Source organism: Hemitrygon akajei, chromosome 10 (genome assembly GCF_048418815.1).
Source record: "Hemitrygon akajei chromosome 10, sHemAka1.3, whole genome shotgun sequence".
NCBI lineage: Eukaryota > Metazoa > Chordata > Chondrichthyes > Myliobatiformes > Dasyatidae > Hemitrygon > Hemitrygon akajei.
This window is the reverse complement of record NC_133133.1, coordinates 134,859,449-134,878,764: the sequence shown is the minus strand read 5'-3', so window position 1 is coordinate 134,878,764 and position 19,316 is coordinate 134,859,449. Positions and strand designations below refer to the sequence as shown.

General features: G+C 39.8%; 1 protein-coding gene across 5 annotated transcripts in view; it reads right to left on the bottom strand.

Annotated features, from left to right (window-relative positions):
* The window catches only part of LOC140734701 (contactin-1-like), a 715,399-nt gene that overhangs the window by 372,280 nt on the left and 323,803 nt on the right, over positions 1 to 19,316 (bottom strand). For all 5 annotated transcript variants that reach the window (XM_073059025.1, XM_073059024.1, XM_073059023.1 and 2 more), the window contains 2 exons: positions 8,492 to 8,618; positions 7,975 to 8,147 (listed from right to left, as the gene is read on the bottom strand). In XM_073059025.1, coding sequence (XP_072915126.1) covers positions 7,975 to 8,147; positions 8,492 to 8,618 — 300 coding nt within the window. The remainder of the gene's footprint in view (positions 1 to 7,974; positions 8,148 to 8,491; positions 8,619 to 19,316) is intronic.

Here is a 19,316-nt window from a genome sequence, read left to right as displayed (position 1 = left end):
ACTTTCTTCACCCAAAGATAATCTTCCAGTGTGACAACTCATTTTAAACTCTATTTGCATGGAATCCTTCCAAAACCTGGTTAGAGCTATGGAAAACAAAAGCTAATCAACTATGGAAGGTTTGACAGACAATCCTCATCTTCTTCGCATACGATGTTCTTAATATGAATGCACAAAAATAGGAGAAGCCTAGAAAGAATGATCTGGTTCCCTCAGCACAGATGCCAACAACCAGTGGCCAGAGAATATCATCTTTGGATCACGACCCAAGCCCCCTGCAAACTACAATTGGGTCAAAAAGAACAGAGAGCTTTGAACGTGTAGCTCAAAAGCTGACATGGGAGAGGTGGGCTTCAATTTTGTTGGGCCAGAGTTTACTTGCATAGCACTGGGACCAGTATCTGGGTGACTTGAATGACATACGCTGCCTGGCGAACACTGGACAAACATTAAAAATCAAATAAAAGAAATAAAATAAAATTAACAATCTTCCCATGTTTACTTTTCTTCCCAGCTGGGCAAAACCGCCCCCATAGAAACAATGGATAGGCTGGCCTCACCTTATCAAGGAAGTAAATGCCCAGTGTAGATGCCAGATTCAGGGATGGAAGTATATTTACATTTTGTAGTAAGTCACTGGACATGATCCTGAATCCAGGGGCAGAAATGTCCAAGGGCAGCTTGACCATTAAACTGTGGACTTCTATATCCATGACGACGTCCTGAATCAGTATTGACACCAATGCTGAGGTAAACTCTCCACTCTCCACAGGGTTCCAGTGATTCCATTGTCCATTCATTCCACCCCATTAATCTCCTTCCTGTTGTATATCCATGTAAGTGTCACAAATGCTACACCCGCCTATTCACCTCACCTCCAGTCAGAACCCCAACAGGTGAGGCAACCCTTCACCTGCAAATTTGCTGAGGTCGTCTAGTGTATCTGGTGCTCCTGATGTGGCCTCCTCTACATTGCTGAGACCCAATGTAAATTGGACGAATGCTTTGTTGGGCATCTCCGCTTCATCTGCAAAAAGTAGAGTTTCCTGGTGGCCAACCGTTTTAACTCCTATCCCGTTTCCATTCCAACATATCAGTCCATGACCTCCTCTGCTGCCATGATGAGGGCACTCTCACTGTGGAAGAGCAACACCTCATATTCAGTCTGGGTAGCCTCCAACCTGATGGCATGAATATCGATTTCTCCTTCTGGTAAATTTTCCTTATATTTTCCTTTTCTCCTCCCTCTTATCTCTTCTTCAGTTTCCTACTCTGACCTCTCACCTGTCTTCCTCACCTGCCTATCACCTCCATCTGATGCCCCTCCTACTTCCCTTTCTCCCATGGTCCACTTTTCTCTCCTATCAGATTCTTTCTTCTCCAATCCTTTTATCTTTCCCACCCACTTGACTTCACTATCACCTTCTAGCTTGTCCTCCTTCCCCTCCCTCCAAGCGTCTTTCCCTCATCATTTTCAGTTCTGATGAAGGTCTCAGCCCAAAATATCATATGACCATAAGAGATAGGAACAGAATTAGGCCATTTGGCCCAACAAGTCTGCTCCACCATTCAATTATGGCTGATCCTTTTTTCTCCTGCTCAGTCCCACTCCCCAGCCTTCTCTCCATAACCTTTGATGCTGTGGTCAATCAAAAAGCTATTAACCTCTGCCTTAAGTACACCCAAAGACCTGGCCTCCACAGCTGCTTATAGTAACAAATTCCAGAAATTCACCGCCCTCTGGCGACAGAAATTTCTCCACATCTCTGTGGTAAATGGATACCGCTCTATCTTGAGGCTGTTCCCTCTTGTCATAGGTTCTCCCATCATGGAAATGTCCTTTCCACATCTACTCTGTATAGGCCTTTCAACATTCAGAAGGATTCACTGATATCCCCCCCCGCATCCTTCTGAACTCCGGCGAGTACAGGCCCAGAGCAAGCACACACTTCTCATATGATAATCCTTTCATTCCCAGAATCATTCTTGTGAACCTCTTCTGAACCATCTCCAATGCCAGTACATCTTTTCTTAGATAAGGAGCCCAAAACTGTTCACAATACTCAAGATGAGATCTCACCAGTGCCTTATAAAGCCTCAGCATCATATCTCTGCTCTTATAGTCCAACCTCTTGAAATGAATGCTAACATTGCATTTGCCTTCCTCACCACCGACTCAACTGCGTTAACTTTTAGGGTGTTCTGCACAAGGACTCCCAAGTCCCTTTGTATCTCATATTTTTTGGATTTTCTCCCCATTTAGAAAATAGTATGCACATTTATTTCTTCAACCAAAATGCACAACTGTGCATTTTCCAACATTGTATTTCATTTGCCACTTTCTTACCCATTTGCCTTATCTGTCTAAGTCCTTCCACAGCCTCATGTTTCCTCAACACTACCTACTCCTCCATCAATCTTCATATCATCTGCAAATTTGGCAACAAAGTCATCTATTCCATCATCTAAATCATTGATATACAGCATAAAAAGAAGCGGTCCCAACACCGACCCCTGCGGAACACCACTAGTCACTGTCAGTCAACCAGAAAAGGATCCTTTTATTCCCAGCCAATGCTCTAACCATGCTAGCAACTTTCCTGTAATGCCTTGGGCTCTTAGCTTAGTACGTAGCCCTATGTGTGGCAACTTGTCAACGGCCTTCTGGAAGTCCAAATATACCTCATCCACTATATCACCTTTATCTATCCTACTTGTAGTCTCCTCAAAGAATTTCAACCGGTTAATCAGGCAAGATTTTCCTTGAAGGAAACCATGCTGACCTTGTCATAACTTGTCCTGCATCACCAAGTGCTCCAGCATCTTTCCAACCACTGAGGTCAAGCTAACTGATCTATAATTTCATTTCTGCAGCCTCCCTCCTTTCTTAGAGAGTGGTGTGGCATTTGCAATTTTCCAGTCTTCCGGAAACATGCCAGAGTCCAATGATTCTTGAAAGATCATAACTAATAATTCCACAATCTCTATCACTACCTCTTTCAGAACACTAGGGTGCTGTTCATCTAGTCCAGGTGACTTACTTAGGTCTTTCAGCTTTCTGAGTACCCTCTCCCTTGTAATAGTAACTGCATTCACTTCTCTTCCTTTGCACCAGTCGGCCACAGTGAAGACTGATGCAAAATATTATTTAGTTCATCTGCCATCTCTTTGTCCCCCATTATTATTTTTCCAGCTTCATTTTCTAGTAGTCTTATATCCACTTTCATCTCTCTTTTATTTTTTATATACATGAAAAAGCTATTTCTACCCACCATGATACTGTTTGCAAGCTTGCTTTCATATTTCATCCTTTCTCTGCTAATGGTTCTTTTAGTAGCTTTCTGTAGCTTTTTAAAAGCTTCCCAATCCTTTACCTTCCTGCTAATTTTTGCTTTGTTGTATGTCCTCTCTTTTGTTTTGACATTAGCTTTGACTTCCCTTGTCAGCCACAGTTGTACTATTTTGCCATTTCAGTATTTATTTGTTTTTGAATACATCTATCTTGCACCTTACTTATTTTTCCCAGAAACTCGAGCCATTGCTGCTCTGCTGTCATCCTTGCCAGCATCTCCTTCCAATTTACTTTGGCCAACTTCTCTTTCATACCACTGTAATTTCCTTTACTCCACTAAAATACTGCTATGTCAGACCTTACCTTCTTCCTATCAAATTTCAAGTTGAACTCAATCTTATTGTGATCACTGCCTCCTATGGGTTCCTTTACCTTAAGCTCTAATCACCTCCACTTTATTACAGAAAGCCCAATCCAGTGGTAGGCTCAATGACAAATTACTCTAAAAAGCCATCTCGTAGGCATTCAACAAATTCAGTCTCTTGAGATCCATTACCAACCTGATTTTTCCAATCTACTTGCATGTTAAAATCTCCATGACTATCATAACATTGCCCTTTTGACGCACCTTTTCTATTTTCCATTGTGATCCGTAGTCCACATCGCAGCCACTGTTTGGTGGCCTGTATATAACTGCCATCAGAGTCCCTTTACTCTTGCAGTTTCTTAACTCAACCTGCAAGTTAAGAAACCTTCCAATCCTATGTCACATATTTCTAATTATTTGATACCATTCTTTACCAGCAGAGCCACACCACCACCTCTGCCTACCTTCCTATCCCTCTGATACAATATATAACCTTGGACACTTAGCTCACAACTCCAACCATCCTTCAGCCACAATTCCCGACAATCTGAAAAAGTGCAACAGGATCATCCGTTTTTTTTCTTATACTCTGTGCATTGAGATATAACACTTTGACTACTGTATTTGCTACCCTTTTTGATTCTATATCCCTAATGCACTGATACTCTGTTAGCTGCAATTTTGTCCTATCATCTGTCTGACCTTCCTGACATTCCGACTGCACGCTATGTTTGCCTTTTTACCATCTGTCCTACTCTGAGGATGGATGGTAAAAATATATCAACTGTTTGGTCATTTCCATAGAAGCTGCCTGACCTGCTGAGCTCCTCTAGCATTTTGTGTGTGTGTTACTGCCTTCTTTTCCTAGGGAGATACAAGCCACTAAATCTCTGTCACTCTGGATGAGATAACGGAATCAGCAAGGAACAGCACAGCACCTTCCACTGACTCCGGAAAAAGAGACAGATTCAGTCCTCTTCAACCTGCTGCCTTCTGGATGAGTGCAACCACAGAGCCTCTTGTAACTTGCCATTTTAATTCACCATCCCACTCCTACTGTGACCTCCTGCATTGCTATAACAAAGCCAATGCAAGCTAGAGAACTAAACTCTCATCTACCATCTGGGCCCTTGTAGGCTTCTGAATTCAATAGTGAATTCTTCAACTTCTTTATCAGTTGTCCTATGATAGCAGCTCAGATGGTTTGAAAATGTTCCTTCCTTTTTTCCTCTGGTTGCAGAGTACATTTCTAGCTTGACCTAATGCATCTGTTCCTCCTCTGTAGTTTGCAATTCCTAGATTCTTCTATGTTCTCACTAACTGTCCCCATTCGCTCATTAATCAGGTAACCTTGCTTACATCTTCTCTCCAAGGTTGCTTTGGTTTTAATCCATCAGAGAGATCCCTTCCACCCAGCCTCCCTGCAGAATAACCAACTTCTTTTCTCTCCTTCCCAGGGTCTTCAACCTGTAATGTTACTTGCTTCTCATTCCACAGATACAGCCTGACCTGCCAAGTATTTCCAACATTTTCTATTTTCAGTTTATCACTGAACTACATCTCAGCTACATTCTAGTCTGCTCGATGGAACCTTTGTAAGCCGTGAGTTGATATCAAATTTCATGTGTACTGCAGTGTCAAGGATAATAAATAAACAGAACAGATCATGGAGACATGTTTTGTCTTCGACACACTTGGGAGTTCATAAAAGAGTTCATTAAGTTCCCTTCTCCCCTCCAGAACCAAACAATGAGTGATGGTTACTGTACAGTAATCCATCGATGACCATTGCTTGGTGCACAATGTACACATTATGCAATGTGATCAGAATCTGGGGTCTGTTATGTACGTTCAGAGCAAAAATATCAATGGAGCAGTAGGATTAAGTGTTTTTACTGAGTCCTGTTAGCTACTGTACACGCTGACAACTTACAGTGCGGGAGCTATGAATCAGAGATGAAAACAGGCGCACCCTAAAGCCCACACATAAAGAAAGATCCCTCCGTGTGTAGAAAGTCCAATCAATTCACTGTGCAATCCATCAGCTGCATGCACACTTGCCATATTCTCACAATTGATCTGATACGATTCAGGGCAATATACAGAACTGTCAAGCTGACCTGACAGATTTACAGTGACAAATGAGAAACCAGTTAGAGCCAAACTTGCAAGTAAATTCAAAATCTACCTTCCATCTTTATTTTGTGTACTGAGACACCCAAAGAAAGGGTACTATCACAGCAGAGTAAAGGGATCAACTGTTGATCAGGATTGCACCAGGTATGGCTTGCAAAACCTGACAATACATGGTTCCAGATTACAAGTTCATAGTTGAGAATAAATTTTAACCTCATTAAAGTAATATGCAAATTACACAATGCCTCCAAAATTATCCCGCACCAGTTCCTGTGTGTGAGAATTATTTCATGTCATCTGGTATTCCTGTTCCCAAGCAATAGGCAGAATCTTTAGCAACAGTAGAATATTAAAATTATTTTATTTCAGACTGACTTAAAGATAAACTGGCAAATAGGTGCCCCCAAGATAGAATTGTCAAACATTAAATGACATGCATTTAAGATGAGAGAGTGAATGTTTAAATTAAATGTGCAAGCAAGTTTGTTTTTTAAACACAGTGAGTAGGAGATGACTGGAATAGGCTACCAGATATGATAATGGATTTTAAGAGGCTGTTAAGTCACGTATAAGCAGAGAATGGAAGGATATGGATCATGTGCAAGCAGGGAGATTTAGTTTAATTTGGCATCTTGTTGGGTATAAAGATTATGGGCCAGGGGTCTGTTTCATATGCTGTACTATTCTATTTTCTATGTTTTGTATCTCCGACAAAATATCCTCAATTTAGTTTAAACTGATTGAGCTGCTTTAATACCATTTCACTGAAAAGGAACTGGAATAATAGTGGCAAAGCTATGCATCAGATTCAGTCAGCTTTCTCGGGGAGATGTGTAATCATCAAATAGATAAAAGAATGAAAGACAGATTCCATGCTATTCTTGTTGGAAAAAGGTGAAGAAGTATTATGGAACATGGATGCTTGAAAAAGAGGAGGCTGACAGTATAGCACAACACATGCCCTTCAATTCACAAAGTTGTGCTGACCTATATAACCCACTCCACAATCAATCTAATCCTTCCCTCCTACTCATCCCATGACCCTCCATTTTTCTTACATCCATGTTCCTATCTAAGAGATTCTTTTTTAACGTCCTTATTGTGTCAGCTTCTACCACCGCTCCCAGATTATCCCTATTATCCTTCCTGAACAACAGAACAAGTGCCATCCTCTAATACCATTCCTGTGGCCATGGAGGATGCAAATATCATTGTCAATGGTCCAGTAATCTGTTCCCTCACTTCCCATAGTAACCTCGGTATATCCCTTCAAGCACTGGGGACTTCACTATCCTACTTTTCTTTCTCATAAGATCCATCACTGCCTCTTTCTTAATCTCAATATGGCCCAGCACATTAGTCTGTTCTATTCATAATAAAATTATAACTCTGCTAATGATAAGGGAGTTATGGTCACTCAGAAATGCTCAGCCACTAAGTGTCTGTGTCCTAACTAAGTCCCTGGTACTAGATCCAGTACGACCTTTCCTCTAGTCAGCCCATTCACACACTGTATCAGGAAAACACTGCTTCCTAGGTGCCCTTAAAACAATTATACCCCACCTAAGCCTTTTACATTAAGCAAGTGCGAATATTAGAGAAGATGAGGTCACTCATGATAACGACTTTGTTTTTGCACTTTGCCAAAACCTGCACACTTACCAGCTCCTCAGTGTGGTGGCGATTGTTTCTGTACACATTGCATCCACCTTTACAACAACTGCTCCAGCATCTGACCTAACACTATAGTTTCTTTTCTGGTTGAGATATGGTCACTGTTCATCAGGCCACAAGACACTTCATCATAAAGGTACCCACAAGGAGCAATGAGTTGAATGATCATCCCGTTCCAGTTTTATTGGTTGACAGATAAGGAAGCAGTACTCCAGAAATGCCTGTTTGCTTTGCAGGAGTGGTATGGGATATTTTACACCCACTAGCATATAGAGTGATATACCAGCGTATATCACTTAATATTGCTGCCTATATCTCTGCATTTCAGCAACCCATCAGGACGGACTAGAATACGAGCTCAAATTTAGAAAGGAGTTGGTCTTGAACACAATCTTCTTAATAAAATAACAAACGCTCGACTTATATTCCAAGAGAAAATGTGGCAGATATGAATGAGCAAATTAATCTACGTAGTAAGACTTTTGGTTTGGAAATCAGTACGTACACCCAAACTGCAGCTCGGCTTCTTTGCTAATGATGGTTCCGTATTTGTTTGTTGCTAGGCACTGGTATTTGCCACGGTCCTTCACCTTTTCCGGGTTGTTGATAAGCAGGTTGCCACCGACCATACTGTAACGGCTGTCATCCACGTTAATGTCTCGGTTGTTCACCTTCCATCTACAACACAAATGAAGCACGTTTGCAAAAGTGAAATAAACAAGAAGAAAGCACCATGCAAGAAGGGGAGGCAGCAGCCACAAGACATTCCTGCAGTTATAATGCACGTAATGAAAGCTGTGCCAGTGTGCATGGTGCACATCTTATAGAAAAGCAGTGGCTGAGTCAATACCGTTCCATCACTCACCTGATAACCAAACGAGGCCATAGCAGATTAGGAAAGGTAAAAGGAAACATAAATTGAAGTATATTTGATAATAGTTCTGAATATCAACCCAAAACCTACATAGCTACATTCCATTGGGCAGTTAACACCAGACAGTTAAGCATACGGTTGCTTTTACCTGTAGACAGGGGAAGGAATTGCTCGAGCTCGGCAGTTTAGTGACACTTTTGCTTCTTCGGATTCTTCTGGGTAGATGGTTGGCATTGGCTGCTCTTCAAACACTGGCCCATACTCCCTGCTGTCTTCTGCAATTACAACACATTGCTATTATAGCCAAGAGACAGCAACCAGGAAGAAATAATGTGGCAAGTCTCACAATTCAAAGAAGCATATGGTTTACATTACTGCTGGTCTGATCTGGTCCATCCATTGGGAGGATATCACCACCTACCTTCTCATTGTGTCCTTTCCCAATACTGATAAAGCAACGCACTGCCTTAATTGCCTTTCTTTGTAATTTCAGTGTCTTTTTACCATTTGAAATGCTTGTCATCATGCCACTCCCTGCCGACTTGTTTCCATAGCAACACATGCATCAAGGGAGTAGCAAGTGGCTGATGATTCTCATTGTTTTCCACCAATATACCCTCCATATTGTTAACATTGCAATTCACACAATCACTCTGGACTTAAAAAGAACCAATTTCTCATGAATAATTTTCTGTAACACATTTTTTTTACCCTTTGCTCAATAAACATTCACCTCACATTCCTTCAGGCAGAACCAGTCAGATCATGGCAAATTTCTGCAAATGTCATTGGTAAGACTCTGAAAGTCCTTAACATGCCTAACCAGTATGAAGCATGATGATACTGAGCTGATGACTTTTATTCTGAATCTGTAAATAGGTTCTTTGCAAACAAGTTACCCAATCTTACTGTTTGTGCACACATTACCCACTAGGTAAATGATGCTCTAGCAGGGAAGCTTTGGAGAAATGAAGCACCAGAGCGGAACAATGCTGACAGATGCTGTGATACCATGGAGCAGACATGACGGGTGCATATCAATTTTGGACTCACTGAAGGCAGCAATTTTCATGTTTTTTCAATGCTTTACTCTTAATCTCCATTACACAAATAAACATAATCATTTAATTGAATTTAGCATTATCAGTATTGAGCATTAGCAAGTTTTGATCAGAATGTAATCATATGCAACCTTCTCAAGCCATGAAATGAGTACATGGTTATTCTACTGCTTTCATGTTAGTGAGCCTGACTCACACAACAAAGACAAAGTGCCATCAACACCTGAACTTAGAACCTAAGCTCAATGGAATTGAAGTTTCATTCCTCACGGTGTAAGTCCGTGATTACACCTTCCGCACTGATCTGATCTTCCAAAGGTGCTTCACTTCCACATCCACATTTCCGGTCGATTCACTTCCTGAGGTGACTTGGTTCAATGAGATTCCTAAAGGGCAGAATTTCCAAGAAAACGCAGTCCCTGCACCCCACCCCAGAAAGGCTGGAAGACACAGAGGTCACTTCAAACTCAGCTTGACAACATTTAGCATTTAGCGGGCACAGCAAAGTCATCATTCGGTGATGACCTGACAGAATGAAAGTAGCAAGCGAAGCAAACATCATGATGGTTTGGGGGAAAGTAGCTCAAACTCTGCTACAGGAATAACTCCTGCTGGAAACTGAAACATTCTGTGCAAGGAACACTAGAGAAACAGTTGGTCTCCTTGTATGAAATCTTCCTATAATACTGAAATGTCCTGCCAACATTCATCAACCTAACGGAAATAACTACACAAAATCTACTTTAAGCTTTTGAACAGTGCAAACATTTGCTCATCCTACAGCGATATTCAGTGCTGACATCACCATAAAGTACCTATATATGGCACCTCATTTTGGAGCACAAGATGATGACATTTATCTACTTTTTATTATACCAGGTTTAGAATAAAAATAAAAAGGAGAATATCTCATTAGTGTCACTTATTAACCAGTTAATTGTCAAAATATTATTTTCAGCTTTAACTGAATTTGGAATAAAAAACGTTGATGGAAATTCCTTATCTAGAAGTCCTCTGAATGGTCACCTCTGAAGTATGAAAGAGTCTTCAAAAGTGTTCAAAGTCAGTCCTGAGGTAGCTGAAGGCTTTGTGATTTTTCAGTTCAGAAGCTAAATGAGGATTTCAGAGATGTAATAAGATGCCCCAATTGGCATTAAACAAATCTGGCTTAATATTAATCCTGATTAAAAAGAACAGGTTAATGGTTACATTGTAATCCTGGGCAGAGATCACACCAGAGCATTAATCAACTCCTGCTGTCATCAGCAATCATCTCTGAGCCTACACGTGTTCAAATTTGAGATTCATATATCTTAAAGTTTCTTTATTAAACACAATTCTACAACAAAGACATTTTGTTTGCTTCACATCTGAATGCACCAACAGTGAGTGAGTGTTCATACTGGGCAGCTCATAAAATTTTTACTGCAGCTTCATACGTTAAAATCCTCTCCCTGAGAATTCTGATGCCTTTGATCTTTTATCCTTTGTTTATATCCTCTGAAGGACCTATGACTTTTGTTTAAATCTACTTTTTTGCAGAGCTAATTGAGTGTTCTGTTACTTACCCAGAGCATAAAAAGATCAGTCCAGTCAATGTTCCTGACTCAGAAGCTTGCTCCACCATCAGTAACAAGTCTGTAATGACCAAAACTTCACTACAGAGTTGGCTAATACAAAAAGCTCGCTCTACACTACACCAAAAGAAACAAAATTGAGAAAGGTGTTCCTGTATTCTGCTCAAAACAGCACCAGAAAATTCTGCACGATTACTTGAAAGACAATAATTCTATTCTGACCTGTGAGTGACCTAACCCAAGCTTCATTCCCTGTAGTAAACGGAAGGGAGAGCTTTCTGTACACCAGCAGCAGCTGGGGATTAACGTGAAAAAGAGCCACCAAAGACTCTTCGACTTAATACCAAAGCTCTTGAGATCAGCTCTGGATTGAAGAAATTAATAATGTATTTTCAGATTATAACAGAAAAGTCTCAAATGGGATGATGAAATATGAAACTCCCTTAAAGGCTCATATTTCGTTCTAATAGGTTTATAGGCTAAAATTATGCCCTACAATATTAATGCGCAGACCTCTTTTTAATATTTTCTGAATTAAGATATTTTCCACTGCTTCAACAGAAAAATGTAGGTTAATATGTTATTACAGATGCAGCTCTGAGGAGATTTATTCAAACACATTGAGTGAAGAAATTGTTATTTTTAGAACATTGTAGAGTTTCTGAATGGGATTTTGTGTCAACTGCTCAGATATATTTATGCATGAATTGATTTTGAAGTAACAAGTGAGGAAGAGAAACTGACACTCAATCTTCTGACCTTGCAATTACAGTCAGGAGGTGAATTATGCAATCTGACTTAATGTCCTCTGCTTTTTCCTATCCAATCTGTGATGTTCATTCTGAATCCATGTGTATGGTTGCAAATCTCTCCAAGATACAACAAAGTAAAAGAAAGTGTTTTTCACAGGTGTAGGAAATGGAAGCTTTCTCTACTTTTGTAGTTGGTGGCAAAAGGAAGTAGGTAAGGTCAAGAGTGAAGAAAGCAGAGGCCAGCACAGAGATCTGTCATATCAACAATTCCACCAGGCATCTAATATTGCTCCAAGACACACTGTACATACATAGTGGTAATTTTCTTTGAGGCTTAGTACAATGCACCAGGATCATGTTCAAACTTGTATACAGAGAGAGTTCAACCACAGCTTTAATAACATATACGTATGACCAGCATTTAGTTTTATTGCAAACACCGGTGTGAAAACAAGATTCTGGGAAAAAAGTAATTGATTAACTTCATACATATGGATATGAAGAAACAGTCCACTGAATAGTGCATCATTTCCTTCCCATGTAACATCATGTTTCTGTTGGTACAAATCAGAGATGTAAACATGGGTGTGGCTGTGTCGTAATCTTGGCTTCAGTAGGTTGGATGAATCCAGGGTGAAGAAAAATTCAGTAAACCACCGTCATCGATTCTCAGAAAAGCAGACCAAGTAACGATATGTAGTGCATGCTTCTCAAAAACAGAATGGAACTGAGATTAAATAGCCAGATTCTAATAGCAAATAGCAAAATTCTAACAGACTCCTTCCTGCTGAAAGAGCCCACTAAATACCCAGTACATAACCAAATATCAGTCCTTTGACCAAATATAATGCCATGGCTTGCAATGGTCCATTTCACTCATGTCCACCACCCTGCATATGAAAAACCAGCCCAACTGTTCACAAGTTGGCATCTGTGACCTGCATACTGATAACAATCAAAATTACTACAAAGAAGGAATATATCACATGCATTGTTGCAGAAACTCCTTTTTAGCAATACTCTCAGAATGTGGGCAGAAGCTAACAATAAAAACTTCTAAACACGAGCAGGCCTCAAGTCTGGCAGTAGCAAGACCACCACAATCCTGTCCCAGATGACAGGAGGAATAAACTGCTTGAGAGGTGTACTCAGAACTGAGTGATTTCTGCCTGTAAGCACCGAAAACTGGTATTGTACCAAACCTCAGATCAGTAGCTACCCAACTAATTGCTAACCTGTATAGTTTGCTTGGACTGTCACTTGACAGAGATCCTAGTTCTTAATGGTTTACCTCTCCTGTTCGGTTTTGAAATCTCCAAACACTGAGACTCAACATCAGTTTACAAAGTAGTTCGAAGGCACATCAGAAGGAAGTGCTGTCTCTCTGTCCCAAGCATCCACAAGTCATTGGCCTCCATTCGGTTCAAACAATGATGGTGTGAAATAGCGTCCATCAGGATGTCTAAAGTCATTGGTCTTCCAAGCTGAGAGAGCATCTATTTTATAAATTATGCTGCAGATTAAGATATATCTGCATTTACTGGGCAAACAAGTGAGGTCCCTGATTATTAGGTTCATGCTCCACTAACAAACAATAAGCTTTACCTGTTACTGGATCACAAACAGGAGAAAATCTACAGATGCCAGAAATCAAATCAACACAGACAAAATGCTGGAGGAATTCAGCAGGCCAGGCAGCAACTATGGAAAAGAATATACAGTCGATGTTTCGGGCCATGGCCTTTCATTTTGTGGGTGTTGCTTTGATTTCCGGCATTTTGTTTGTGATTTAACTATTACACTGTGAAGACTCTTCCAGGGATGCCTACCCTGAAGAAATCTAAACCTTCCCTTTGATGGGAGTTCAGTGAAACCCTCTCGCACTGCTCCCCCTCTGTGATCTCTGCTGCCCTCCGACTCTTTGACCATGTGCTCACCCAGACCTGCTACCACAGCAGGACTGTGGGTCTCAACCAAAGGATGAAGGATCTCAGCTGAAATGTGGACTGTTTACTCCTTCCTGTAGATGCTACCTGGCCGGCTGAGTTCCTCCAGCATTTTGTGCGTGTTGCCAGCTACTGGATGCTTGACCTCCCAGAAACCTACTTCTGACTGAAGTTCCAGAGGCCCAGATCACTTTTCAAGACATTTGTCATCAACCACACACCAATAATCACTGGCTACACAACACAAACTATTTACCATCAACCAGGAACCAGCAAATCTTCTTAGGTTTGGTAACTTGAAAACAAAAAAAATAATTGAAAGCCAAACAGTGAGCCAGGAGATAAACATTTGTACTTTGTTTTTACTTTAAGCAAGAGGTACACATATATGACGTGGTAGCGTGATGACATATGCCATTTATATACTTCATACATATAATCATAATGAATAATATATACAAAGAATACTTAATCAAACAATATATTTACAGTATTACTCAAATATTAAATACACAACACTCCTCTCTGCTTGACTATAAACTCCTATTCAATACAGAATGCATCTCAACTCAAAATATTTTAACTTATTGCTCACTCAGCATATATGCAGTTTACTATATAATACAACTACTATGTACACATCCACAGCAGAATAAATTTTAAATTGCCCCTTCTAAGCTAAAAGAATTAATTGCTGTGGAGGCTTTCTTAATCTTGCAGCATAACACGTTTCCCAGCAAGGGCGATCACTTCGCTTGGCAGAGAAACTTGTGGCTGGGAAACAATCTCAGGTCTGGGACCTCCTCCATGGTGGCTATGGGAGTTAACTCTGAGACTGCAGGAATTGGTTCTGTCAGCTCTGGACACCTTTCTTCTGGACGTGTCGTCATCCTGAACAGTGCATGGCAAGCTTCCCTGAATGATGTGGATTATAATGTGTGAGTCACCATTTCCTTTACCTTTTGAAAAGTCACCTCACACTGCTTTGCCCATTGCCATTTCTTCCCGATCTGTAGTAAGGAGTTCACAAGGTGGGATACAGGTACGGCAAAAGAGTGTTAATAGTAATTGACAAATCCTAAAAAGGACTGAAACTGTGACATGCCCTTTGGGGTTGGGGCATCCAACACTGCTTGCATTTTCTCACCACACTTGTGTAATCCTTGTGTGTCAATGGTTTCGCAGTACATGAAACTTGGTTTAAAAAATTCACAATTGTTTCATCATGCAATGAGCCCATAGTCTTCAAATCATTTCAACAGTCTTGAGATTTTGAAAATGTTCCTTGTCATCCTTTCTGGTAACAATGATGTCATCCAGGTAACACTGAGCGTCTAGGCAGCATTACAGCACCTGGCCCATAGCTTTCTGCCAGTGTGCAGGTGCAGATGTTACTGCAAAAATAAGCATAATATAGCAAGAAAGCCCTTTCTGAGTATTAGGAAACACTTTGTGAATGGTAGGAAACACTTTGGACTCTTGGTACCGATCTACTTTCAATACCGGATTGATGGTTACCTAAAAATCACCACAGATCCTGAAAGACAAATTCTTCTTTGCTACTGGGAATACTCACATTGCCCATGGGCTCCACTCAATCTTGGAAAGAATCCATGCAGCTTCCAAGTGATCTAGCTCACTGGCTACTTTATCATGGATGGTATCAGGAATGGAATGGTCTTTGTAAAACTTGGGTGTAGCATTTTCATTTAATACAATTTTACCCTTGTTATGTTTGAGTTTTCCAATGCCATCCTTGAATGCTGCTGTGGCATCATCCGGTACTTTCCTTAATTCACTTTCTGCTTACTCTTTTGGAGAGGATGTGACATGCAAGTGGTGGATGAATCTCCAATCAAGTTGTAGTTGTCTCAGCCACTCAAGTCCCCACAACGCTGGCCTCCTGCTTTTACCACATACGAGCCCTTTGTAGCTTGTTGTTTGTTGCACTTCACTGTTATGAATGTCATTCCCACAGGAGTTAACTTTTCTCCAGTATGTTCTTAGTTGGATATCTGCAGGCTTCAAGTCAGTATCTTTGAAATGCCATTCAAACTCATTTTGTGGAAAAGCTGAGCCAGAATCAAATTCCACTTTAATTAATCTGCCATCCACTTCCAGTGTAAGCCATGTTGCTTCTCTATTATTAGTTTTCATATTGTAAATTACAAGGCTACCCGGTCCTGTGTCACTCTCATCAGCATCACATTTTTCATCAACAGCATGCAGATTAATGCTCTTTTTGAAACTGCAACCTAATTTTTTTATCTTTTTTTCTTCCCCTTACAGTCCATTTATTTTGTCTGCCCAACATATTCTTTGTATGTTTCCTACTTTATTGCATTTTCTGCATGATCTGCCTTTAAATTTGTATTCGTCTGATATACATGACCCCCTGCCACAACTGTTATACAAATTATTCAGCTAACAAGTTTCTGTTTAGACGTTGCAATTTTGTTCTTGCTCACTTTCATTCCTGGCTGCAACTCAATTGCATCACTGTCTGCTATTTCCATTAATACAGTAATTTCAACTGCACTTTTAGAAGTGAGTTGTGCCTCAGTTAACAGCAGTGTTTGATTGCTTTCTTTTAAGATTCCACAAACTAAACAAGCTCTCAATGCATCATTAAGTCCAGCATTGAACTGACAATGCTCAATCTCTTCAATTCTGCCATGTACACTAAAATGGATTCCCCTTCTTTATGATTTTGCTTACAAAACCTGAAGTGGTCTGCAAACAACAATGGTTTTGATGCTAAGTATCCCTGCATTATTTTCACAATACAGGAAAGCTCGTTTCGGCTGGTTTGGTTGGAGCAGTTAAACTTCTAAGCAAACTATATGTCTTTAAACTGACACATACTTCTCATTGGTTATTTCATTTGCTTCAAAGTACTGGTTAATCTGTTCAGTATACAAAATCCAGTTATCTGTTGTGTAATCAAATCTGTCAATCTTCCCGAAGTAAGCAGCCGATTCTGCTCTCTCTTTTTTATTATTATTATCACCCAGTACTCATTGTTTATGAACCTGTGAACTCTTCCATTTTCTGCCTTTTTAAAAAATTCAATCATATTATCTTCTGCAAGGAAAACGTGGTGCTCTGAAGGAAAAAAAGTGCTACGCTTTAAAAAAAAGTTGACCATTTCTCACTGCTTTTTTTTTACTTGAATAACTTGCTGCGCTTTAACAGGTAGGTAGTCATCTTGGGTTCATTTTAAAAATACTTCATCACCACTGCTATTTTTGGAACTCCAAAACATAAAAACTAATTGAAAGTAAAACAAGGAGCCAGAAGATGAATGTGTGTACTTATTTTTTATTTCAGTGATGCTTGCACTTGTATGACGTGGTGGCATGATAACATATGCTATTCACATACCTTGTACATATAACCAGAACTAATTATATCAATAACAAAGAACGCTTAACCAATAACAACATATTTACAATATTACTCAAATATTACTAAAATATTAAATACACAACATCTGTTTGCCAAGACAAAACAGTGGTTCTGAAAATTCAGGCTCCACATTGGACTTCGAAGTTTAGAACATGCATAGGCACCACAATAGTGTAGCGACAGCACATATCAATTGTAGCTCAGGGCATTCTGGAGTTCACAGTTCAAATCCAGCACCAACTGTAAAGAGTTTGTGTGTTCTTCCTGTGACTGCATGGGTTTCTTCCCACAATCCAAAGACAAACTGGTTCATTGGCTAATCGGTTAGTTTCATTTTATCATTTTTCAAAACATCTATTGTATTTTGTTTTTGTAAATGCCTGAAATAAATGTTACCATCTACTAGCTTTAATCTCAAGGTAGACCATGGTAGCATACACTTACTTCAATAATAAATTTACTTTCCCCTTAACTCTGTTATAGGGAGAATTAAAAATATTAGATCAGCGTTTGGCTAGTGTAAATAGGGGCTTGATGGATACCATTAACTGGAAGGGCCCAACAGCCCTCTTCTGTGCATCAGAGTTGAAGTGTATACTGTTTCTCTTTCTAAAGTGTCTGCCTGACCCGAGTTTATATATATATATATATTCATATTCATTCAGTGGTACACAACTCTAAGAGTATCATTATTGATAAACTGTACTTATTTGCTACAGAAATTACCTTCTACAGTATTTTATATCTCAACATTGCAAAAGTCAACACTTTGGGATAATAGTGTCACACAAGGATTAAAAAAAAATTATTGACACAATATTCCAGTCAAACACTAATTAACTATAGATCTATACTAATGGTGAGGCACATCTCAAATTCACAGCTTCTGGGGTAATACTATACAAGTATTTATGAACTATTGTTCAGATTCAGTTTATTGTCATTTAGAAACCACAAGTGCAATGCAGTTAAAAAATGAGACAACGTTCCTCCAGAATGATATCACAAAAGCATATGACAAAATAGACTACACCAGAAAATCAGTTAAACATTGAAACCAAAGTCAATATCAAATCATATCACAGAGTACAGCATGCTTCCTGGTGATGTTGTCTTGAGGAAAAAGAAATCTGGAAATGTTTTCCCTGTTCCAGGATGAGTGGAGATTTCAAGACTGAGATTGGAATATTTTATTCAATAAGGAGCATCAAGACAGGTGGAGACAAGATAAAAGAGATGCACCAAACAATCTGCTGGAGGAATTAACACTTTGAATAATATCTGTAGTAAGAAAGAAATTGTTGACAGTTTGGGTCAAAGCCCTGCATCAGGACTTGCTTCTCTGAGTTAAACGAAGTGCAAGTCAGCCATGGCTTGACTAAGCGGAGGAGCACAGGGAAGGAGCATCACTGCTTTTTAAGCACCTGCAGTATTTCGCAAACAATTCTGCATTTACTTTCCAGCACAATTTTCTGGCGCGTCAAATTGCAATATTTCATTTGTGTGAAGCATTTTGCTAAAACAGCACTGAACAGTTCTCCCAAAAGATAAGAGTCTGAGAGTTGAACATATCCTCTGAGGATAGCACATCTTCAATGAGGGTGTTATGAACTTCTGATTTTGTTCCATGAATGTAATCTCAACTATGAAACAATCCAAGTCAGGTCAGGTGAGATGCAAATGGTTGAGAATCATTAATTCCTGGACTAACATGAGCAGTACAAGAGAGATCTCATTTCCACAGCCTGCAATTCTATTGATATGGAATAAATCAAACATTGCCACATACTTCAATGATGTCTGATCTATGTGCACTTCAAAGTGTTAAATCCAAGGCTTGTGTTTAAAAAAAATACCAAAAGTACAGGGCTCAGAAAGAAATGAGGCAAGTTCAAGAGAATGATGCTTCAAGTAGGCTTCAATTATACCAATGCTAAAGAAGAATGTGGTAAACTACCTCAATGACTATCATTCAGTTGCACTTAAATTCACAGTGATGAAGTACTTTGAGAGGCTGGTAATGAAACATATCAATTTTTGGCTGAGAAATGACTTGGATTCACTCCAATTTGCCTACTGTCACAACAAGCCAATAGCAGGTGCCATTTCATTGGCTCTTTCCTCATCCCTGGAACATCTGGATAGTGTAGGTGCCTACATCAGGATGTTTTTCATTAAGTACAGCTCAGTCTTCAGTACTATCATCCCCTCAAAATTAATCATAAGATT